This window comes from Mirounga angustirostris, unplaced genomic scaffold (genome assembly GCF_029215605.1).
Source record: "Mirounga angustirostris isolate CCGP_5_RB_7025 unplaced genomic scaffold, mMirAng1.0.hap1 SCAF_1, whole genome shotgun sequence".
Taxonomy (NCBI): Eukaryota; Metazoa; Chordata; class Mammalia; order Carnivora; family Phocidae; genus Mirounga; species Mirounga angustirostris.
The window spans coordinates 193186869-193212681 of record NW_026991709.1 but is presented as its reverse complement, the minus strand read 5'-3'; the positions used below and the strand labels follow the sequence as shown (position 1 = coordinate 193212681).

Below are 25813 nucleotides of genomic sequence, written 5' to 3'. Positions count from 1 at the left end.
ATTTTGACCTATCCCCGCTTAGAAACCGCCACTGTGATTCTGTGTTGAGGCATTTCCCTGCTGCCTTTTTTGGCCCCCAGGCAAACCCAGGCCCTGGTTCCTCTGCACAATGATGTCAGTCTGGCTGCTGGGCCCAGCTGGATGGAGGTGTGTTTTATGAAGTTCAACCCTGCACCCTGGGCCATAAATACACGTTGTGCACATAAATGTACAGCTAACATTGCCCAGACCCCTCCGAAGCACCATGTTAATAAGCAGACAGTAAGTCTTTAAAATATGGAAAAGCAGTTAATCTTTCCGCTGGCAAATCCTTTGTAGGGGGTTGTTTTCCTCTGTTTCAGGATAGCTGCGTGCAAGGCTTTTCATCTCCTAGGATTTGGGGGGAAAAGAGAAGTTTGCTGGGGGGCTTCCTTGAGAACACTTGGGGAGCCTTCTACTAAGAGAAGAAATGTGTTAAAAATAATATCTTGCCCTTGTCCTTAAGCGAGGAATCACTCTGGGTCTGCCCCCAAGGAATTTGAGCACTAATAATTCCCATACAAGACAGCACGTCTGCTGCCCCCCGTGATAGACCCAAAAGGGGCTGGGCCTCAGAGGCTTGCCATCTGCCCCTGTTACTCCAGGAAGTCACCCAGCCTCTTGTTCCCCCATCTCTAAAATGGGCACAAGCGTTGTCTCATCCATATAACTTATATATATGAGTTTGCTTACCCTCTCTGAGTCCCAGTTTTCTCTTTTGCAGAAGGAGAAAGTCAGTACTCGGCCCTTAGCATCACACCCCATTTTATAAATGTTTGAAGAATACTGGAACACGTTCTCCTTCTAAAGAACTTCAATGTTACGGATTCACTTCATTTCTTTTGACAATCACCCCTCGTCCCCCAGTCAGTTTCCTCCCTTCCTCCCCTCCCCTGGTCTGCTCCCTGGCTGTCTTTCCTCCGGATGACGTGGTAGAAGGAACAGACTTGAGGGTGAGGTTGGGGGCTTAGCAGACAGAAGGTGCCTTGGGCCAATACCTGCTTGCTTCACGGGTGAGAGAGCAAGTTTGTAGCTTGCCTCCCACCTGCTGGGCAGCCATGACGTTTTCTGCGTGTCTCAGGCAGAGAATAGGAGGAGTTGCTAGTGGGTTGATTTAAGGATGATGTAAGTGAGAGCTCTCAATCTGGAGATGACATACATAGTCTTTTACCTTATAAATATTTCATTTCATTTGGTACTTTCATTTCTTCTTATTGCTAAGAAGACCCTTCATACGTTCTGTTTTTTGTTGCTTTCAACTCACATGTGGTCCTACTTGTTTAGTCCACTTATTCTTACTGTGACTAACGTGAGTCATGCATGGATTGCTTACTGATTTGCTATCCCTAACACATATGATACACCTTATCCATCCCACTTATTTTTCTTGTTCTCCGTAGCAGAATTAAATATTCTTTGATGAATATTTCTAAATATTCTTAAATATTCATACTTTATTATAGTTTTGCAACATTGTTTTCCCACTTACTGTGTTTGGGGTATTCTTTCTTTTTTTTTTTAAATTATTTGTTAATCTATTTATTTGAGAGAGAGAACACGAGGGGAGGGGCAGATGGAGAAGCAGACTCCCCACTGAGCCCAATGCGGGACTCGATCCCAGGACCCTGGGATCATGACCCGAGCCAAAGGCAGGCGCTTAACTGACTGAGCCACGCACGGATCCCTAGGGTATTCTTTCACAGCAATAAACAGTCTCCTTCCCCCTTTCATCTGGTGCCAAGTAGACCACAGAATGGACACACTGTTGCTTACTTAATCCTTCCTCTGTTGATGGACTTTGAGGTGGGTTTCCTTTTTTCTCCCTTCTCAATGAACAATGTTACCAAGAGCATCATTACACATGACTTCTAAGGTTCCTGAGCAGCCATGTATCTTACTGAGAAGTAAAACTACTGAAAAAATAGGATCGCTATGATTTCCACTGTAATAATAACAGATTGTTCTCATCGTGGTTTTATTCACTTTCCCACCAGCAGTGTAGAATGATGTTTACTTCTTCAGATGCCATCATTTGATGTTAGCATAGATTAAATTTTGGCCAATCTGCTACTAAAAAGTGCATTTCATTACTTTAGTCTCATTTTAATGTATATTTTCTCTAACTTTTAGTGAGATTGAGCTCCTTTTAATGTGTCAGGTGTCCATCCGTGTTTCCTCTTCTATAAGTCCTCTTGTGGATTTTGATACAAGTGAGGTCACATGCCTTGGTTTTGCTTCCCTTTACCTAAAACTCAAGCTATGCAATTGTCCAGACTATTCTTTTTTTTTTTTTAAAGATTTTATTTATTTATTTGAGAGAGAGAGAATGAGAGACAGAGAGCATGAGAGGGAGGAGGGTCAGAGGGAGAAGCAGACTCCCTGCCGAGCAAGGAGCCCGATGCAGGACTCGATCCCGGGACTCCAGGATCATGACATGAGCCGAAGGCAGTTGCTTAACCAACTGAGCCACCCAGGCGCCCCTGTCCAGATTATTCTTTATATTTACTCTTCTGAATGAATCTTCGGATCAATACCTCAAATTCCATCAAAAATCCCAATAAGAATCCCTTTGAATTCCTTTGCTTGAATTAAACGGTCCATTGAAAGAGAAATGACATCTTTCGTATACAAGTGCTCCTTTCCACCACCATTGTACTCCCCCCCAATTCTTAGTTTGTCTCTTTATGTTCAGTAAAGTTTGGTCATTTTCTTCATATAGAAGTCTTTTACTAGATTTATTTGGGGCGCCTGGGTGGCTCAGTCGTTAAGCATCTGCCTTCGGCTCAGGTCATGATCCCAGGGTCCTGGGATCGAGCCCTGCATCGGGCTCCCGGCTCTCCCTCTCCTTTTGCTGCTCTCCCTGCTCAGTCTCTCTCTCTCTGTATCTCTCTGTCTCAAATGAATAAATAAAATCTTAAAAAAATATTTAGAGGGTGCCTGGGTGGCTCAGTCGTTAAGCATCTGCCTTCGGCTCAGGTCATGGTCCTGGGGTCCTGGGATCGAGCCCCGCATCAGGCTCCCTGCTCCGTGGGAAGCCTGCTTCTCCCTCTCCCACTCCCCCTGCTTGTGTTCCCTCTCTCGCTGTGTCTCTCTCTGTCAAAAAATAAATAAAATCTTAAAAAAAAAAAGATTCTTAGGCATTTCATAGTCATTATTGATACTCAGTGGTTCTTTATTTCATAAATATTTTTTTTCATTGGTTATTGCCTGTGTCCAGGGAGAGGCTGTGGTTTGATATGCTGATTATGTAACTGGTCAGCTTGCTGACTTCTTTATTCTAGTAGTTGGTCAGTGGGTTCACGTGGGTTTTCAATGAACACACTGATATCTGTTCTTTGGGTGACTTGGTCGTATTCACTTGCGGGTAGATTCTCAATGAGCATTTCAGGTTTTTTTTCACAGCAGTTGGTCTCCTTGTGTTTTTACAGCTTGGCCAAATGTTGATAATTTATACTTTATCCCCAAAGGTGTGTTTGCTCTAACTTTTCAAATTGCTTGCCATGGTATACATAATAGTCACTTAAAATGCTTAAATGCCTCTGGATCTTTTGGGTTTTAATGTGACTTTGTAACTTCTTTCTTTTGTGCCAAAGGCTGATTTATGTCAATGTTCTTTTAAACCAGAGCTTGGTTCTTTCAATTATCTTCACAGTTTTATTTGCATTTATTCTTCTGCTTTTATCTTTATAAATTCCTTTCGTCACTGAGTCAACAAATATTTGCAGAGAATCTGCTCAGTCCCAGGCACAGCTCTAGGTGCTGGTGTTGTAACAGATTACTGGGGCAGACAGATGCAGCCTTCCTCCCATGGAAACGGCAGTCTGGGGTGAAGGGTGGACAGGAAGCAAGTAAGGACGGAGCAGAGGCCCAGGCTAGAAGAAAGGTAGTCAGGTCACTGGGTCCTTGACAGGACTGATTCAGCGAAGTGGAAAGGAATACAGAAGAATTGTGGTGGGTTTGTGAAAGGAGGGGTGCGGGGAAGTGGACAGACTGTGGAGAATTCTTTTTAAGAGTCATGCTATGAAAGAAGACGGAGAAATAGGGCACTAGCTGGAGGTGAGGTCAAGGGAGAGTTTTCTTTTTCCCAAGGTGGGAGATGTGACAGCATGTTTGTGAACTGAGGGGAACTATGCAATGGTCATCTCTCGTCCCTTCCATCAGCCCCATCATTGGAGAAGCCTGAGAGCTGGTGGAGAGAGCGATCAGTACACAACCCAGGGTACCAGAGGGAAGACCAAGGGTAGGGGCACAGGTGCAGGCATGTGTTCTTATTTTTTCCAGCTTCTCCATCCAAAAACTTAGTTCATTTATTGGCAAACTGTTTTTCCCCAATAAACATATTTAAGGTCATACTGCACAGATTTGAGTCTGGGCTGTTCTTAAATTGTCAAGGATTACTTGAATGTGGTTTTTTTTTTTTTTTAATTTTTAATTTCCACTGTTCATATATTTTTTCCTATTAATTTCTAATTGTACCCTACCCTAAAAGAACATGTCATTGATGCTTTCTGCTCTTTGGAATGTGTTGCAGTTCCCCGTGTTTGAAAATAGTTTATATTTTCTATTGTTTAGATATGAGGAATTTTCACTCCATTTTTAAATAAATCATGTGTTAATCACTTGTGGCATTTCTTTTTTTTTTTTTTAATTTTTTATTCTTATGTTAATCCCCATACATTACATCATTAGTTTTAGATGAAGTGTTCCATGATTCATTGTTTGTGCATAACACCCAGTGCTCCATGCAGAATGTGCCCTCCTCAATACCCACCACCAGGTTAACCCATCCTCCCACCCCCCTCCCCTCTAGAACTCTGTTTGTTTTTCAGAGTCCATCGTCTCTCATGGTTCGTCTCCCCCTCCGATTTCCCCCGCTTCATTCTTCCCCTCCCGCTACCTTCTTCTTCTTCTTCTTCTTCTTTTTTTTTTTTCTCAACATATATTGCATTATTTGTTTCAGAGGTACAGATCTGAGATTCAACAGTCTTGCACAATTCACAGCGCTTACCAGAGCACACACCCTCCCCAGTGTCTATCACCCAGTCACCCCATCCCTCCCAACCCACCCCCCACTCCAACAACCCTCAGTTTCATTCCTGCGATTAAGAATTCCTCATATCAGTGAGGTCATATGATACATGTCTTTCTCTTTTTGACTTATTTCACTCAACATAATACCCTCCAGTTCCATCCACGCCGTTGCAAATGGCAAGATCTCATTCCTTTTGATGGCTGCATAATATTCCATTGTATATATATACCACAACTTCTTTATCCATTCATCTATCGATGGACATCTTGGCTCTTTCCACAGTTTGGCTATTGTGGACATTGCTGCTATAAACATCGGGGTGCACGTACCCCTTCGGATCCCTACTTTTGTATCTTTGGGGTAAATACCCAGTAGTGCAATTGCTGGATCATAGGGTAGCTCTATTTTCAACTTTTTGAGGAACCTCCATACGGTTTTCCAGAGTGGCTGCACCAGCTTGCATTCCCACCAACAGTGTAGGAGGGTTCCCCTTTCTCCGCATCCCCGCCAACATCTGTCATTTCCTGACTTGTTAATTTTAGCCATTCTGACTGGTGTGAGGTGGTATCTCATTGAGGTTTTGATTTGGATTTCCCTGATGCTGAGCGATATTGAGCACTTTTTCATGTGTCTGTTGGCCATTTGGATATCTTCTTTGGAAAAATGTCTGTTCATGTCTTCTGCCCATTTCTTGATTGGATTCTTTGTTCTTTGGGTGTTGAGTTTGATGAGTTCTTTATAGATTTTGGATACTAGCCCTTTATCTGATATGTCATTTGCAAATATCTTCTCCCATTCTGTCGGTTGTCTTTTGGTTTTGTTGACTGTTTCCTTTGCTTTGCAAAAGCTTTTTATCTTGATGAAGTCCCAATAGTTCATTTTTGCCCTTGCTTCCCTTGCCTTTGGCGATGTTTCTAGGAAGAAGTTGCTTCGGCTGAGGTCAAAGAGGTTGCTGCCTGTGTTCTCCTTTAGGATTTTGATGGACTCCTGTCTCACATTGAGGTCTTTCAACCATTTGGAGTCTATTTTTGTGTGTGGTGTAAGGAAATGGTCCAGTTTCATTCTTCTGCATGTGGCTATCCAATTTTCCCAACACCATTTGTTGAAGAGACTGTCTTTTTTCCATTGGACATTCTTTCCTGCTTTGTCAAAGATGAGTTGACCATAGAGTTGAGGGTCCATTTCTGGGCTCTCTATTCTGTTCCACTGATCTATGTGTCTGTTTTTGTGCCAGTACCATGCCGTCTTGATGATGACAGCTTTGTAATAGAGCTTGAAGTCCGGAATTGTGATGCCGCCGGCTTTGCTTTTCTTTTTCAATATTCCTCTGGCTATGCGGGGTCTTTTCTGGTTCCATACAAATTTTAGGATTATTTGTTCCATTTCTTTGAAAAAAGTGGATGGTATTTTGATGGGGATTGCATTGAATGTGTAGATTGCTCTAGGTAGCATTGACATCTTCACAATATTTGTTCTTCCAATCCATGAGCATGGAACGTTTTTCCATTTCTTTGTGTCTTCCTCAATTTCTTTCATGAGCATTTTATAGTTTTCTGAGTACAGATCCTTTGTCTCTTTGGTTAGATTTATTCCTAGGTATCTTATGGTTTTGGGTGCAATTGTAAATGGGATCGACTCCTTAATTTCTCTTTCTTCTGTCTTGTTGGTGTATAGGAAAGCCACTGACTTCTGTGCATTGATTTTATATCCTGCCACTTTACTGAATTCCTGTATGAGTTCTAGCAGTTTTGGGGTGGAGTCTTTTGGGTTTTCCAAATAAAGTATCCTATCATCTGCAAAGAGTGAGAGTTTGACTTCTTCTTTGCCAATTTGGATGCCTTTGATTTCTTTTTGTTGTCTGATTGCTGTGGCTAGGACTTCCAATACTATGTTGAATAGCAGTGGTGATAGTGGACATCCCTGCCGCGTTCCTGACCTTAGGGGGAAAGCTCTCAGTTTTTCCCCATTGAGAATAATATTTGCTGTAGGTTTTTCATAAATGGCTTTTATGATATTGAGGTATGTACCCTCTATCCCTATACTCTGAAGAGTTTTGATCAAGAAAGGATACTGTACTTTGTCAAAAGCTTTTTCTGCATCTATTGAGAGGATCATATGATTCTTGTTCTTTCTTTTGTTAATGTATTGTATCACATTGATTGATTTGCGGATGTTGAACCAACCTTGCAGCCCAGGGATAAATCCCACTTGGTCATGGTGAATAATCCTTTTAATGTACTGTTGGATCCTATTGGCTAGTATTTTGGTGAGAATTTTTGCATCCATGTTCATCAGGGATATTGGTCTGTAATTCTCCTTTTTGTTGGGGTCTTTGTCTGGTTTTGGGATCAAGGTAATGCTGGCCTCATAAAATGAGTTTGGAAGTTTTCCTTCCGTTTCTATTTTTTGGAACAGTTTCAGAAGAATAGGTATTAATTCTTCTTGAAAGGTTTGGTAGAATTCCCTTGGGAAGCCATCTGGCCCTGGGCTTTTGTTTTTTGGGAGATTTTTGATGACTGCTTCAATTTCCTTAGTGGTTATAGGTCTGTTCAGGTTTTCTATTTCATCCTGGTTCAGTTTTGGTAGTTGATACATCTCTAGGAATGCATCCATCTCTTCCAGGTTATCTAACTTGCTGGCATAGAGTTGCTCATAATATGTTCTTATAATTGTTTGTATTTCTTTGGTGTTGGTTGTGATCTCTCCTCTTTCATTCATGATTTTGTTGATTTGGGTCATTTCTCTTCTCTTTTTGATAAGTCTGGCCAGGGGTTTATCAATCTTGTTAATTCTTTCAAAGAACCAGCTCCTAGTTTCGTTGATCTGTTCTACTGTTCTTTTAGTTTCTATTTCATTGATTTCTGCTCTGATCTTTATGATTTCTCTTCTCCTGCTGGGTTTAGGCTTTATTTGCTGTTCTTTCTCCAGCTCCTTTAGGTGTAGGGTTAGGTTGTGTACTTGAGACCCTTCTTGTTTCTTGAGAAAGGCTTGTATTGCTATATACTTTCCTCTCAGGACTGCCTTTGCTGCATCCCAAAGATTTTTTTGTGTTTTCATTTTCACTGGTTTCTATGTATTTTTTTAATTCTTCTTTAATTTCCTGGTTGACCCATTCATTCTTCAGTAGGATGCTCTTTAGCCTCCATGTATTTGAGTTCTTTCCGACTTTCCTCTTGTGATTGAGTTCTAGTTTCAAAGCATTGTGGTCTGAAAATAGGCAGGGAATGATACCAATCTTTTGGTACCGGTTGAGACCTGATTTATGACCTAGGATGTGATCTATTCTGGAGAATGTTCCATGGGCACTAGAGAAGAATGTGTATTCCGTTGCTTTGGGGTGGAATGTTCTGAATATGTCTGTGAAGTCCATTTGGTCCAGTGTGTCATTTAAAGTCTTTATTTCCTTGTTGATCTTTTGCTTAGACGATCTGTCCATTTCAGTGAGGGGGATGTTAAAGTCCCCCACTATTATTGTATTGTTGTCGATGTGTTTCTTTGCTTTTGTTATTAATTGCCTTATATAATTGGCTGCTCCCTTGTTAGGGGCATAGATATTTACAATTGTTAGATCTTCTTGTTGGATAGATCCTTTAAGTATGATATAGTGTCCTTCCTCATCTCTTATTACAGTCTTTGGGTTAAAATCTACTTTGTCTGATATAAGGATTGCCACCCCAGCTTTCTTTTGGTGTCCATTAGCATGGTAAATGGTTTTCCACCCCCTCACTTTCAATCTGGGGGTGTCTTTGGTTCTAAAATGAGTCTCTTGTAGACAGCATATCGATGGGTCTTGTTTTTTAATCCAGTCTGTTAGCCTGTGTCTTTTGATTGGGGCATTTAGCCCATTTACATTCAGGGTAACTATTGAAAGATAGGAATTTAGTGCCATTGTATTGCCTGTAAGGTGACTGTTACCGTATATTGTCTGTGTTCCTTTCTGGTCTATGTTGCTTTTAGGCTCTCTCTTTGCTTAAAGGACCCCTTTCAAGATTTCCTGTAGGGCTGGTTTTGTGTTTGCAAATTCCTTTAGTTTTTGTTTGTCCTGGAGCTTTTTATCTCTCCTTCAATTTTCAATGACAGCCTAGCTGGATAGAGTATTCTTGGCTGCATATTTTTCTCATTTAGTGCTCTGAATATATCCTGCCAGTCCTTTCTGGCCTGCCAGGTCTCTGTGGATAGGTCTGTTGCCAATCTAATGTTTCTACCATTGTAGGTTACATATCTCTTCTCCCGAGCTGCTTTCAGGATTTTCTCTTTGTCTATGAGACTCGTAAGTTTTAGTATTAGATGTCGGGGAGTTGACCTATTTTTATTGATTTTGAGAGGGGTTCTCTGTGCTTCCTGGATTTTCATGCCTGTTTCTTTCCCCAAATTAGGGAAGTTCTCTGCTATAATTTGCTCCATTATACCTTCTGGCCCTCTCTCTCTTTCTTCTTCTTCTGGGATCCCAATTATTCTAATGTTGTTTCGTCTTATGGTATCGCTTATCTCTCGAATTCTGCCCTCGTGATCCAGTAGTTGTTTATCTCTCTTTTTCTCAGCTTCTTTATTTTCCATCATTTCATCTTGTATATTACTGATTCTCTCTTCTGCCTCATTTATTCTAGCAGTTAGCGCCCCCATTTTTTATTGCACCTCATTAATAGCCCTTTTGATTTCTACTTGGTTGGATTTTAGCTCTTTTACTTCTCCAGAAAGGGTTTCTCTAATAACTTCCATATTTTTTTCAAGCCCAGCTAGTATCTTTAAAGTGATGATTCTGAACTCTAGATCTGACATCGTACTAATGTCCGTATTGAGTAGGTCCCTGGCAGTCGGTACTACCTCTTGTTCTTTTTGTTGAGGTGATTTTTTCCGTCTTGTCATTTTGTGCAGAGGAGAATAGATTAATGAGAGAACAAAATGCTAGCAGAGTAACCACGTCCCCAGAAAATATACTCTAAACAAATCAGAAAAGACCTGAAGCAGTGGGATAAGAAAGGGAAAGAGAGGAAAAAGAAAAAGAAAAAAAAAAAAGATAAAAACAAAAACAAACAAAACAGAACAACAACAACAAAAGGAAAACCAGAATGTGATCAAATATGATCTATATGGTATATAGATCAGTGCCACACACTAGATTTCGGGTGTATTTTGGTCTTTTAGGAGAAAGTGCCTCCCAAAATTTTAAAGAAAGAAAGACTTATATATGTACAAAAATAAGGGTTGATATGATGAAGGGATGGAATATGACTGTAAAAATGGAAATTATAAAAAATGTTATAAAAGGAATTGATAAGAAGTTGTTTGAAAAAAGAAAGAAGAGGATTTAAAAAAAGAAAAGAGAAGAAGAGACAAAAAAAAGGGGAGAGGATGTGATCAGTCAGGGGAATAGAAAGCAGCATATACTAGAGATTTAGGGTATATTTTAATCTGTTAGAAGAAACTATCTCAAAATTTTAAAGAGAGAACAACTTATATATATAAGCCAAAAATATGGGTAACTACTATGAAGGGATAGAATATGACTCTAAAAATGAAAAATAAAAATGTTTTTTTTTTTTTTAAAAGGGATTGATAAGATGTTGGTTGAAAAAGGGAGAAAGAAAAATTCAAAAAGAAATAATAAGACAAAAAGACAGTTAAAAAAATTAACTTTAAAAGACTAAAGAATCATGGTAAAAAAGCCGTGAATTCTATGTGCAGTAGTCCCCTAGTGCTGGAGTTCTGCCGATCTCATTGATCGGTAAACTTGGTCTTGGCTGGCTGTTCTCGCTGATCTTCTGGGGAGGGGCCTGTTGCCGTGGTTTCCAAATGTCTCTGCCGGAGGCGGAATTGCCCCGCCCTTGCCCCCTCCCGGCTAAGTAATCTGCTCGGGTTTGCTCTCCGGGGCCTTTGTTCCCTGCGAGCTTTCCGTGCAGCTTTGGAGGCGGAGAGTGAAAATGGCGGCCTCCCAATCTCCGCCCTGGAGGAGCCGAGAACTCGGGGCCCCGCTCCTCAGTGCGCCCCCAGAGAAAAGCCGTCAGTCCCTCCCGTCTCCCCGGTCTCCGGCCGCACTCCGTGCTCACCCGGCCTGCGACCGCGCGCCTCTATCTCTGGCACCCGACCCCGGGTGGAGTCTCCAAACCCAGCAGATCCCTGCCGTGCACTCCCGCGCGGCTCCTCCTGGGGGAGGAAGGGGAGTCTCCCCGGATCTGCCGCTTGTTGGGTCCCTTCCAGAAAGTGGTCGCTTTTCTGATGAGAGAGCCATTGCTCTTCTTTTCTTCAATCTCCCGTTGAGTTTGTAGGTGTTCAGAATGGTTTGATCCCTATCCAGCTGAATTCCTGAGAGGAGACGAAACCCAGGTCTCCTACTCCTCCGCCATCTTGCTCCGCCCCTCACTTGTGGCATTTCTATGAGTTTATACACTGATCATAAAGGTTCATATCATAGCTTATTATACTACTATACTATTTTTCAGTACAAACTGTTTTCTTTATTACATTTTAATGATTCTCCCTCTGAATATTTGTAGAAGAATACTACTAAACCTGTCTCTCTCTTTTGTCTTTAGCATTTTTCTGGTGTCTTTTTGTCCTCTCCTGCCATTCTGTTTTAGGAGTGTCTCCTTGCAAAGGATAATGCTGGTGTTTTCGTAAACCCAATTTAAGAATCTCTGCCTTTTTTTAAAATTAATTTTTTGAGTCTCTGCCTTTTAATATGTGAATCTAATCAACAGACATTAATCATGATTGCTAATAATTTTATATTATACCAGTAGTCATGTGTGTGTGCTCGCATGCACCTGTGTGTTGTTTACCATGCTCTCTTAGATTAATCAGATCTTCATCCTTCGGTTTATTTTCAGTAATTATCCCTAAATTTTAAAACACAAATTTCTACCTACATCTCCAGTTAGTTAGAATCTATTTTCCTCTGGATTCTGACATACCTTTTATTATTTCCTTTTTTCCATTCCCTCAGAACTTGAAAAATGTTGCTCTGTTTTCTTCATCTTAAGTCCCCCATTGAGAAGTTTGTGTCATTCTCATTCTTCTTTAAGTAATTTGTTTCTAGAGACACTTTCAGGATTGGTCTGCATCTTTGATGATCTGAAGTTTCACTCGTGCATGAATGGACCCTTTTAGTGAAAAAAAAAAGTCAAAATTTTCTTCATTTGGAAAATATCCTCTCTCCCTTTGGAGCTTCTATTTCATATTTTCATCTCTTTTTCCTTTTTTTGGCCATCTGGTAGATTCATTTGGCTTAATATTCTAGTCAATCATTTGTTCTTTAAAGAGTTGTATGATCTTGGTTTCGCATTTGTCTTTGAGACTCTGTTAACCTGCCTTCACCATGGAAATCATTGGTTCTCTGATGAGCACCATCTAAGGTAGGTTATTTTCATTCTGATAGGCATCACCCATTTCAAAGAGGCCCCCTACTAGAGCAATGTCTTTGCAGAGGAGAGAAGGTACCTAGTGCTAAAAGGGGGAGGGTAAAGCCAACAATTTTAAAGTCTAAGTGAGACAGCAAGGTTGAATTTTTTTCCTCAAGCCAAGTAGAGTTATGGAGAAGGGTGGGAGGGCGGAGTCCATGTTCCAGAGTATGGATGGCATTAAGGAAGCATCTCTGAGCAAAGGCATGCCTGTTCCCTGCTATGGATTAAAAAAAACACACACACACAAACATAATTGCAGAATATTAGATGAATAGGCATCCAGCATTTGTAGACAAGAAACAAGTTGTGTTATAATCTTTGAGCCATTTTTGGATAATTCAACATAAGAGGCATTAAAAGGTAAAAATAAAAAGGTCGTCCTTTCTCCTCTTTATAATTTCCCACAAAACAGAAGGATTCTTCTCATTGCATGATTTCAGTAAGTTGTGGTGATCCACTTCAGAGAATAGAACAAATTTGTTGAGAGAAAGATGAATGAAGGTAAAACTTACAGAGAAATTGACTGCTTTGTTAAGTTACAGTCTACCTCATCCGACTGAACAGAATTTAGCGAAATATCATGAAAAATTTTATTATATGACAGGGATTCTAGACTTGGGGCTAAGCAACTGGAAGAATGTGGGATTTTGTTCTCTAATTTGTTCCTCCAAAGAATCAGTGGTATTTCTTGCTCTAAGAGTGTTTTGACAGTGGTGTTACTTTGTCATTTCACTGTGTCGGGTGATGAGCGAGCAGGTGCCAATAGGCTTACTTTCCGTTGGACTAGCTGTCCTGTTGGACCTGGATGTCAGCGCGGCCGCATAGCCTGAGCGCTAGCATGCACGGCCTCAACATTGTGGAACTCCCAAACGACCCGCGTTAATCTCATGCAAACATTGTACCTCTATTACGGGCAGAAATTGTGCGAAGCAGTCCAGGGAAGGGTCTAGGAAATTCACTGCATCATTCTGGGGAGAGAGACCAAGAACATTGAATGTAATCTGGGAGAAGGAAGCAAGGCTTGGAAAAGCCTGACCCCATCACCTTGGAAATTGGGTTGATTTAGCCAACCTGACTCTCCTGTTTTGTGCACGTGACATTCCAGTCTTCCCAAGGTGAGTTTTAGGAGCTATGTGTAGCTGCAGGCATAGGTTTTAACTGTTGTCTTTTTAGTGAAGCTTGGTATTTAAAATTGAAGAGCCTCACGGAGGAGGCAAGTTCAGTAGTAAGGCAGTCTCTGAGAACTGTTTTCCAAAATATTAGAGGAGTTAACTCCCCAGGGGAGAAGTTTTCCTCAGGATTCTTGACTTGACAGATGGTAAACAACCACTCACTGTCTCTGTGCTTCATGTTCCAACAGGTCCTTTGTCATCCAGCAAATTCCAAGCAGCAATCTGTTCATGGTGGTGGTGGACAGCAGCTGCCTGTGTGAGTCTGTGACCCCCATTACCATGGCGCCCATTGAAATCAGGTATATCCTTTCGTGCGTGGGTCCAGCCACTGCTGCTGAAGCTGGTGAGGGGGATGGACAGTAAGGAAACCTAGGGGAGAAATACTACAGAGGGGGAAATGACAGCCTTTCCACAACTGGAGAGAGAAAAGTATTTAAGGGAGTTCAGTGCCAAGGTTTGACCTCCAACATGCAGAGTAAGGGAAAGTGACATCTGGGCAATATGCCTTAACTACAGTCAACATAACGAATCCCTTAAGTGTGAACGTTTAAAGGCGCAGAAGATCAGAAGGCGTCCGGAGTCTTGTCATGGCTTCCATCCTGAGGTAAGTCTGCGAACCCTTCTTGTTCTCTTTTTCCACCAGATTCACTGTGAGAGTCTCATAATGGTCAAGGAACTGTAGCAAAGAAGTTTACTGGTGAGGAAACAATCCCTTGCAGGCAGATCAGTGGAAGCAGTGGAAGGCTAGCGGCACTCTACTTTAGCCCCTCAACGCCTTCACGTTCCGTCTGTGCTTCATGGTCTTATTCCATCTCTGTATATAGTTTAAAGCTTCTTTACTCTCTTCCTTCCCTATTATGGCTGTGCTGCCGTGTAATTACTTTATGCTATTATATACACTGTGGCTCTGACCATCTTGGTTTACTTATTTCAAATTGTAGTTCAAATCATGTTCCCCTGCTGACTTTTCGACAGCCTTTTATTTGCAAGAAGTCCATGGAAAGCAGAAGTGGCAATACTGGTGTCAGATCCAGAGTCACAGTTTATGCAGGTGGAATGATAAGCTTCCAAACCCCCTCACCACCTGAAGGCAAAACTATAAAGGCGCTCCATTTACACCAGAAGTGAGGATCGGGAAAAAAAATTAAACTTAGCGCTGAGAAAGGAGAATACCCCCAAAGTACCATAGGCAAAAAAAACCTTTTTAGTCTAGCAAAAATAACAGAAATTTAAAAACTAACTCCACACCACTTCAAAAAAATGTAAAGCCTGTCTAGACCAGTTATTATTATGGAGAGCCTGGGAAGATCTCTATTTTTAAAAACGCCACCAAAGCCAACTGACTGACTTTAAATCCCACCTTTAAATAGCAAATAATTTTAATCTTAAACTCTCCAAGTCCTAGAGAAGATGTTAAAGTCACTAGAGTACCAATAAGAACTTGGAATTTATCGAGAATGTTTGCTTCTATATTCAAAAGAGTGTTCAGTAGCAACATATTATGCAAATATATGCTGGAAAGATCTTTGCTCAAATTCAATGATAAAATTCAAATAAAAAAATCTTTGTGTAAAATTCAAATACAAGTAATAGTACCCAAACACTAAAATCGCTTCAATTAAAACCAGAATGCCTGGGCGCCTGGGTGGCTCAGTTGGCTAAGCGACTGCCTTCAGCTCAGGTCATGATCCTGGAGTCCCTGGATCGAGTCCCGCATAGGGCTCCCTGCTCGGCAGGGAGCCTGCTTCTGCCTCTGACCCTCCCCCCTCCCATGTGCTCTCTCTCTCTCATTCTCTCTGTCTCAAATAAATAAATAAAATCTTTAAAAAAAAAAAACAGAATGCCTATGTAGACAACTAAAGTCACTAGAGTAAAAATCTTTTGGAGTTAATAAGATAATTTACTTTGGTAGATAGATATAAGATCAACATTCAAAAAATTAGTATTTCTTTCTGTATGTTTCTAGATCTAGTAAGATGAGGTCAGTAGGACAGCATAGAAATTCTTAGATATGACAAAGGTTCAATTCAAAGGGGAAAATATAGATTCGATTTAAATGGTAAAATAATAGTCTCACAAGAAATTTTAGGGATTGGAGAAATCTTTCTATCAAGACCATACAGCTATGGATGAAAAACAGAATTTCTTTATATACAAATTATAAATTTTTTTATGGAAAAAGATAATTTTATTTATTTATTTTTTAAAGATTTTATTTATTTGACAGAGAGAGACACGGTGAGAGAGGGAACACAAGCAGGAGGAGTGGGAGATAATACAGTAGAGCTAGAAAAATGGAGCTGGAAGAATTTCCATCAACCAGTGGATAAAAAGCACACTGCAGAAAGGATTACATAATACGATCTCATTTTTATAAAACAAAGCCCTCCTTTCCCCAAACGAAAAGAAAGAAGACACACACAAAGCCTTCTATAACTGTTTCTGTAATGATCAGAACCCTTAGATGTCAACTTTTACTTACATTCTGACAGGAAAACATTAGAAGGCCAATATTCTGCTGTTCTTATTCGATCACAACAGACATCTCCACCAACAGCCCTTGGCCTCTTGAGTATTCTGCGTAATAGTATGCACAGAGTAGTTTGGAACATTTTATGCGCTGACAATTGAAATCAGAGATACTCATCACAAACTTGATAAAATTTAGACAAGTCCATTTCCTTGCACTATCTAGGTTCCAAAAGACTTGATTCCTACATTGGAGGGTGTAGGGGGAGGTCTGGGGACTTGATACAGCTCGGAAGGTTGAAGGCATCTTGGGATCTATCTGGTTCTAACAGCTCCTGTCTTCCCCTGTAGGAGAATGCAAGGGAGTGTGGAGGTGCGCCCAGTCTGCAGGCCAAGATGGTCCTTATCCTCTTCCCTCTGCTCTTGATGCTCTTCTCAAGGTGACACTGACTGAAATGTTCTCTTGGCATGCTAAATTATGGATAAACTGTGAACCAAAATATGGTGCGACATAGGAGACATGAAATGTAGTCCAACCATCAGCATCTCATGATTTTAAACTGTGCGTGATATAAACTCTTAAAGATATGTTGACAAAAAAAGTTATCTTTTTACTTTGCCAGTCATGCAAATGTGAGTTTGCTACATGATAATCACTCTTCATCAGAAATGGGACTGCGAGTGAGCAGTGTCCCTTCTGCTTGAAACCCATTGAAACCAATTTAAAACTGTGTACTTTTTAAATAAAGTATATTAAAATCATCATCTTTTGATTTTTGCTTTATTTCTGAGACTACAGACTGAATATTGCATGGAAAAGTCACCCATTCCAGATACCGGGAAAGGAGGATTGTTGGCAGAGACTTCGTTCTAAAGCAGATTCTAGACAAATATTTCACAATTGTTTAGGTGCTTCACTCTCAGTTATAAAAATATTTACAGAAGTAAACCAAAATATCATCTGCATGGGAAGAGTTTATGACAAAGAACCCTGAATTTTTTTGAACTAAGCTTCAATAGAAATCATAATTTGGATGAGAACACAAGCCCCCATAATACTCGAGTGTTGGGAGTAGAAATAAAGCTGTAAATCCTAGGAATTCATTCTGAAAAGACTTGACAGAGGAAAAGAACAATGACTAGGGGCACCTGGGTGGCTCAGTCTTTAAGCATCTGCCTTCAGCTCAGGGCATGGTCCCAGGGTCCTGAGATCGAGCCCCACATCGGGCTCCCTGCTCGGCAGGAAGCCTGCTTCTCTCTCTCTCACCACCCGCCCCCCCACCACTTGTGTTCCTGCTCTCACTGTGTCTCTCTCTGTCAAATAAATAAATAAAATCTTAAAAAAAAAAAGAACAATGATTATAAATGACTCTCAAGCTTATTGCTTGAGCATTTGGCTTCTGGCTTTCCCCATAAACAAGGGATGAAATTAGATCTCAAATATTACAAGATGTGAAATTACCCAGACGTGTAAGCATTCCTAAAACACTGGATCCTGACCCAAAGAAAACAGATTCCACTGGATCATGGTTACCAAATAAAGTGGAATAATTTCCATGCCTCAGTAGAATTGAGACTGCCTTATTTTATAAGACAGGCATCTAAAGTTGTGGGGAGAATGCCACTAAAACTAAAAACAAAACAAAACAACAAAAAAACCACATTATGCTGTTGATATTTTAGAGAAACTGATGGAATCGTACTGCCTTATCCTAAAATGATGCCAATATTTATAAGAATAACAATACTACATTGCTATATATCTTGAAATTCTAATAACTCCAGTGTTGTTAACAATATAACAATACTGTAACATGCGAAGCTGTCAAAATTTCAACAAGGATGGGGCTATATAGTTTTGTAACCATGGTGGTCATTGATATTATTCAATTCTGTGCTAAGTAAATGAATGAATTCATTTATGGCCCACACAAGTATCAACACATTATATTTATGCTAAATAACCGTAATTATTTTTTTATAAAAAATAACATTACATGACCTACCATTCTCCTTTGTATTTCTATAGAACTGGCAACAATAGGTCAAATATATAATAATGCCCATAACTGAATACTAATAATACAAAATATGTGTCTGATAAATATTTATAATTTCACTCCCTATCTATTCACTATTCATTACCTATAAATTCCCTCCCTGTTCCAAGCAGGGGTGTGGCATCATTTTTAGTACCTTGTGACATGAAGATAGCATAGTTGAGTCACACTGTTGGTTTGTGGCATCCTCAGGCATCACCTTCAGGTGAATGACCCCCCGACCCCCCAGAGCCTCAGAGTCTCTGTTCCCTCAGTGACTCCAACCGACTGGCCATTCCATTTATCTATTTGGATATCTAATAGTTTTCTCCAACATAATGTGACCAGAGCAGAAATCTTGATCTCCCTCCACCAAACTCTTTCCTTCCACCTGACTCAGCTTCTCAAACCAAACTCCTCGGAGACTCTTGTCTGCTCGTTCCTTCTCAGCCCATCACTCAAAGAGAGTCTCATTTCAACAATAATGGGGCTATATGGTATTAGGACCTTCGGAAAGTGACGTTCCTCCTCATGTCTTTGTTTCTTCATCCATAAAAGAGATGGTAATCATGTTTACTCCCTAGGTTGGATGTGAGAATCACACAGGTTAATCAAACAAGGAAGGTATTTTTAAAGAGCACCAGACAGAGTCAGATCTCAGGAAACGTTCACTGCTAGGTTTGTGATAGTTCATGGTGCTTTTATTTTTATTATATGCCAAACACTGTTCTAAGAGCTGGAGACAAAGCCACAGATGGTATCAGAGAAGTCCTTGCCCTCATAGAGCTACGATAGAGTAGGAGAAATAAAAAATAAAGCTATTCCGAATACCAGCGAAAGCAAAAGTGAAAGCGTTACATAGCACACCTAGTTACTAAAATTTTGGCTGGGACATTCAGTATACAGTTGACCCTTGAACAGCGCAGGGTTAAGTGGTACCAACCCCCCGCCTCCCATGCAGCTGAAAAGTCTATGTACAACTTTTGACTCCCCAAAACCTTAACCACTAATAATAGCTTACTATTGACCGGAAGCCTTACAGATAACCTAAATAGTCAACTAACACATATTTTGTGTGTTATATGTATTATAAACTGTATTCTTACAATAAAGTAAGCTAGAGAAAAGAAAATATTAGAAAATCATAAGGAAGAGAAAATGCATTCACAGGTATGTACTGTATTTATTAAAAAAAACAAAAACAAAAACAAAAATCCTCCCACAAAAACAAATCAGTGTGTAGAGGGACCTGCACGGTTCAATCCCATGTTGTTCAAGGGTCACCTGTAATTGGTAACAGATTCAGAGGCGCCTATAACTCATTATAGTGTAACATTGCAACAGTGCTTTTCCAAAGAGAGAAAGCTTTCACATATATATACATGGATATCCATATTTAATTATATAAAATATGTATATATAGAATCAATAAAATTAATAAAAATATAGAACAATTGCAATATTTATTGAGGGTAGAATAGTAATAAAACTTGGGGCGCCTGGGTGGCTCAGTCAGTTAAGTGTCTGCCTTCAGCTCAGGTCATGATCCTGGGGTCCTGGGATCAAGTCCCACGTTGGGCTCCCTGCTCAGCGGGGTGCCCGCTTCTCCCTCTCCCTCTGTTGCTCCTCCAGCTTGTGGTCTCTCTCACTCTCCCACTCTCTGTCAAATAAATAAATAAAATATTTAAAATAAATAAAAAAAATAAAACACAGCACAGACAAGAACACAGTATTGAGACAATGTAGTTCCCTAAAGTAAGATAGTTATGGTGGTGGTAAAAACTACGGCTTAATACGTAAAACAGTTTAAGCTAAGGAAATGTAGCATTATTATTTCAATTATGAACAGCACATAGCACTACAGAGGATAATATTTCTGTTGTTATAAGAGACTACAGTAAAATATTAAAATTATAGGCAGAAGAGCACAATGTTATTACTATCAATATTGGAGGTTGTAATAATTTAACAGACACTCGAGGGGTATTTGATTGCAGTTTGGGAGCTTTGTACCGATGCTCCTAATTGGCGTGTATGTACTGGAGAGACAGAAGGGGACATTTCCCATGAATGATGGCCACATACTCCTGCTGGGGGCTTGGCAGACATCATTTTCCCTAAGCCAGTTATGACAAACCTTGGGCAAATTTGCCCCACCCCCACCCCCAGAGGGGTGGACATTTATCAGTGTCTGGAGACATTTCTTGGTTGTCACAATTTAGGGCAAGGGGAGATGCTGCAGGCATCGAGTGGGTAGAGCCAAGGATGCCGTTAAACATCCTACAAAGCCCAGGACAGCCTCCACAACAAAGAATTGTTCAACCAAGTATTTCAGTAAGCTCAAGTTGAGAAATCCCGCTCTAATCTTGTAGCAATTATTAGCTTATGTCTTTACAAATTAGAAGATGCCACTGGCCTTCTGGATCCCTGCATGGCATCAGTATTGTGGACGTTGGCCCCACCAATGTCAGGAATCCCTTACACGGTGGGAGACACTACGCTGCAGATTTAATTCAGTAGCCAGCCAGCTAGATCACCTCCTAAAATGTTCAGATGCGGGCTTCTCCTTGCCATCCAGACCCCAGCAGCCTTCCAGTGAGCACCCAGCAACACTCTCTCTCTGCCCACTCGCCTGCTCTTTCATTTATGGCGTGGTGCTCATGAGACCCAACTTGTTCCTGCTTGCTGTCAGTCCCCCCCTCCCACACCCTGGGAGCGAGGCCTGGCCTGTTCACAGCAGTATTCCCGATGCTTGGAATTACTCCTCAACTTCGGTGACACCCAGGAAGTATCTGCTGGACGCATAAATGAACCACCCCACATCTATCAAAGCCTTCTATTTACAAGGTACCATGCAGAGCACTTGACATCACCATTTCATGCACCTGCTATTATTCCTAACTCCTAATGAGGAAGCCAAGGCTCCACAAGCAAGTTATTTAAAGGTTCTAGAGCCAGTAAGAGGCAGGGTCTTACTCCACACCCTCGACCTTTCACCATTGCCATACCACGCACCATATTCATAGGTCTCCACTGCAGCAGACCCCAGACACTACAGGTAGGTGGTAAGACAAGACGACAACACTTTCAGATTTCGGACGCTACAATGCAGCAGCATTCGGACACATAGAGGCGATCTGGAGCGGTGGACTAGAGTGGTATTTTTGTTAACTATGATTACAAACAGCATATGGTAATAAGACACTATGGCTACCTTTCTTCTACACCCCAAATACAGTACTTTCTACTCCCGTACACATTTCAGGTAACGCAGGATGGTCTAAACCAAGGGTCAGCAAGCTTTTCCTGCAGTGGGCCGGAGAAGGACTTCGGGCCTTGCACGCCCTTATGGGCCCTGGCACCACTATTTACCTCTGCCACGGTAGCCAATAAGCACCGTTGTTTCAACAGAACTTTCTGCAGGGAGACTGAAATTCGAATTTCATAAATTTCCACGTGCCACAAAATATTAGTCTTCTTTTGAGGTTTTTTCAAACACTGGGAAGTGTAACCACTGCTCTTCGCCCACAAACTGTGCAAAACAGGTGCAAGGTCAGATGTGACACGTGGGCCATGGTTTGCCAACCCCCTGACTGACAGTGTTGCTGATGTCGATTTTTGAGGCTATCACAATCCGATGAATTAGAAATACCCTTGCAACATGCAGGCCTGTGTGTAGAGAGGCTATCCATATTGGAGCTACGGGACGCCTGGGTGGCTCGGTCAGTTAAGCATCTGCCTTCGGCTCAGGTCATGATCCCAGGGTCCTGGGATCGAGCCCCGTGTCAGGCTCCCTGCTCAGCAGGGAGCCTGCTTCTCCCTCTCCCTCTGCCTCTCCCCCTGCTTGCTCTCTCTCAAATAAATACATAAATAAAATCTTTAAGAAAAATATTGGAGCTGTGATGGGACACATATAACCACATGATTTTTACTTTAGCATCGTGCAAACTAGCACTATTTCAAGCCCCATAAGGATCTTAGTATAATCTAGTGTCTTTATATTCATGTAACTGCAAATATGAAGGGCACAGCTCACCGCAGTGTACTGGCAATCCTGTTACTTGAATGTAAGGTGAAGGCTATAGGCCGACGTAATGCGGCTCAGCACAGTGTACTATTGTCTCTGTTCCCACGATTATATGTAATAAAGTGAAGCAGAAACTCACATTGCTCTGCTGGCAGGAGCTGTCTGCAGGACGGTCCCTCCTCTCACCCATGCTGAGTCGCGCGGCCCTAAACTCTAAGATCGTGTTTTCTATGACTGCGACAGCCCGTATGGTAGGCTGCTAAGAATCTTGTTAACGAAAAACCTACCACAAAACCCTACACCAAACAACACCATATTGTAATTATCCTAGCTCCGAGTGGTTGACAATAGTGAGTTATGAGAAAGAAATATTTGAGTGTATCTTTGTAATAAGCTATTGTTACTCTGGCATGACATGCCCTTACTGACCACAGCATCAAGATGAGTACTCAGTTGCAGTTACACTGCCCTTGTATTTATAAATAAGCCTCCGGGCGCCTGGGTGGCTCAGTCGGTTAAGCGACTGCCTTCGGCTCAGGTCATGATCCTGGAGTCCCGGGATCGAGTCCCGCATCAGGCTCCCTGCTCGGCAGGGAGTCTGCTTCTCTCTCTGAACCTCCCTCCTCTCATGCTCTCTATCTCTTTCTCTCTCTCTCAAATAAATAAATTTAAAAAATATATGTATATAAATAAGCCTCCATTGTCCTTGACTGTGCCTTTCAGTTACGCTTCCATATAACCTCCATGCAATAGCAATGAGCTCTGGGTAGGGATGGCGCATGCACGGTGTGCTCGCCATGGACAGTGCTCCCTGGTGAGCACTGCGCACACCGTCCCTTACGCTGCAAGTGGCTGCCCGCCGTGCACAGACATATCTTGAAGACGAAAGGTCTGAAGTTCAGGGATTACACGACTGGACTGAGTCACATGGGCAGTCATGGACAAAGCCAGAATTTGAAGGCGGCTTCCTGGACCCGAGAGCCTGTGTTCTGCTCACTTTGCCACCAAGTTAACTTTCACCACGTGGCTCTTTTTCGTGCCACGTGCCATCGGGACTCAGTAAGGAGCAATCCCAGAGCCACATGGCATCATGTTGTCGATAATGCTCTCACGTCATGACTCCTGGGTCGTTCTGTTGTACTCTTTTAACAGAAAGACTGATGTATCACGATCGCACAAGAGGGTGAGTCAAAGCCACTGTCCTCAATTTCAGTAGGAACAGCACAGTGACATTCTTTATACTTCTCAGAACAATAACACTGCCCCCCCCACCCCGTACAGAATCCCTCCTTCCTTCTAGATATGAGAACGATGCAGCTACTACGCTAATGTGGCCTATAGTTTTAGCAGCAACAACAAAAGTGCCTTCATGGAGCCCCGGGGACCACACTCTCCTACATCCTGTGTCTGGACATCCAGCGTTTTCACGTCAAGTTTACAGTGAACTAGTTAACCACGCATCACTGTGCCTCAAAGCAGGACTGGGGACTGTGACCTCCTCAGCTTTGCTTCACTTCTACCTTGCAAAATGCCCGACACTCCTAGCCATCCCTTAGGCGCTATGGAATCTCTGATACCGAAAGTAATACCTTGATGCGCCTCTGTATCCGATGGTCCTGTAATTGCAGCATCTGCGAGGATATTACTGCTGAGCGATATCAGATTTGCTTCTGGAAGCAACTCTGTCACAATAATAACTAGCGTGTGATAGCTATAATTTTAGCAAAAGTACTAATACAACTTTCCTAACACTTAATAGCAAGTATTCACGGACAAGACACACTATTCAATTATCTGCAAAATTGATATACCAGGATGCACTTTGGTTTAGTATGGTGATAAAACAGAATTCTGATTGACCACACATATTATGAGTGTCCCGATGTTAGGAATTGATGGTTTTATGTCAGTACCTATACTATGCTGAGTATATTTACAATCAATCATGTTCTCGTTCTTTAAGAGATATATTGCATGTAATAGACACAGTGCGATGAGATATAGTGATTATAAGTACAGTTCAATAATACACGAATAGTGGGCCCTGATGAGAGATCATGTTGTTTTACGTTATTACTCGGGGATATCGTAATCTTCTGCTAACATGCACTTTTTCTAATGTCAGGGTAAATAGTCATCTATACCCCATTTTCTTTTAGTTCTATAAATCCAGAAACAACAGTGATACCATAATAAATCGCTCCCTCCAAAATGGGTAGCTGCACTTACGGTTGATGGGGTTGTTGTACCATTACTTACCATCAGTTTGTGACCAGACGCCATGTACTAAAATATAACACGCACCATTTCTTAACTTGTAACACTAACAGCCAAGTACCAACCTACCATGAGTATTATCTCAGTTTTTATTAGTATTATTTTTAGTCTGAGTGTTGCTATTGCTACACTATGCCACATTTTACATACCACTCTGACACCCCCAAAAGGAATAGAATGAATATTATATAATGCATGGTCTTTGAAGTCGGACGTGGTCAAACTTAGGCTCGAGTGACAGCTTCTCTACTCACTTCTTGTGTGCTTTCGCTCAAAGAACCTGATAGTTTTAACCCTCAGTTTCCTCATCTGTGTGGTGGAGCTAATCACAGGACCCAAGTCCCAGTATTCCTCTGTGCTTTATTTATTTATTTTTTCCTGCGTTTTAAATGAGACCATCTATCTAAAGGAGGAATCCTTCTGATTGCTTAGGATGTGGTAATTTTAATAGTTATATGCTGCTATTGTGTTAATTATCTTTACTATTAGTACCTTATACTCATTCTGGTAATTTTCATACTGCTAGGCTACTTAGAAATAATATTACTGCCTAATATGCTGTCAATTTCTTGAACCAGTTTTGTAAAAGCAAAGCGGCATATCGTCCTATGCTGCATTGACCTCCTCTACTTTCTTCGCTTTAATGCTATTAATGGTACTTTTAACTCTTTCCTTTTACCCACACTTCAAGCCATTCCATCCTACATTTCACCATACCTCTAAGGATGGCCATATTCAGACATTACTGCTCATCCTGTGCTGTCTGTTAAGCTGGCAAAAAAAAAAAAAAAATGTATTTACATAACATATCCTACAGATTGTCCTATTTTAATTTTAAATTTAGTACTGAATAGTAACACCGATATAGCTGTAGAGTGCCACATTCTATTTTCACCTACACTGCATCCCACATGGGCACGGTGACAGTAATAATATTCCATCGTGCACACTGGTAGACCATAGCATACATTACCTCTAACAGTGTGGATGTAAGAACTTTATCTCCTACTGCTGCTCACACTAGTTTCAATGTCCTTAGTCAATAAAAACAATGTATACATTTAATCAGAACTGCAGCGCACTGTGCTCTACTCTGTTGGATGTATCATACCATCAGTGACAATAATTGGTCCTCGCTATGCTACCTGTAATTATAATAGTGATGAGAGCACAGTATCAGCAGAGTGGACTGCCCTGATCTCAACTGTGGTGGTAATAAAGTGCTATACCATTCACTACTATCCTGCCCACTTGGTGACATCACATCCAATATTGTTAACTTTAACGCCATGACGTTCTACACTCTTCTGCCTATAGCTTAAGTAGCTTAGTAGTGGCAAGTGCCAGCCAATGCTGGGAAACAGCACTGTTGCTAGGCT

General features: G+C 41.2%; 1 protein-coding gene across 1 annotated transcript in view; it reads left to right on the top strand.

Moving 5' to 3' along the window:
• The window catches only part of CACNA2D3 (calcium voltage-gated channel auxiliary subunit alpha2delta 3), an 858477-nt gene extending 841620 nt beyond the window's left edge, over window positions 1–16857 (top strand). Inside the window, exons 36-38 of the mRNA XM_064595053.1 lie at window positions 13811–13923; window positions 14144–14226; window positions 16443–16857. Coding sequence (XP_064451123.1) covers window positions 13811–13923; window positions 14144–14226; window positions 16443–16535 — 289 coding nt within the window. The 3' untranslated portion in view covers window positions 16536–16857. The remainder of the gene's footprint in view (window positions 1–13810; window positions 13924–14143; window positions 14227–16442) is intronic.
• The last annotated feature ends 8956 nt before the right edge of the window (window positions 16858–25813 follow it).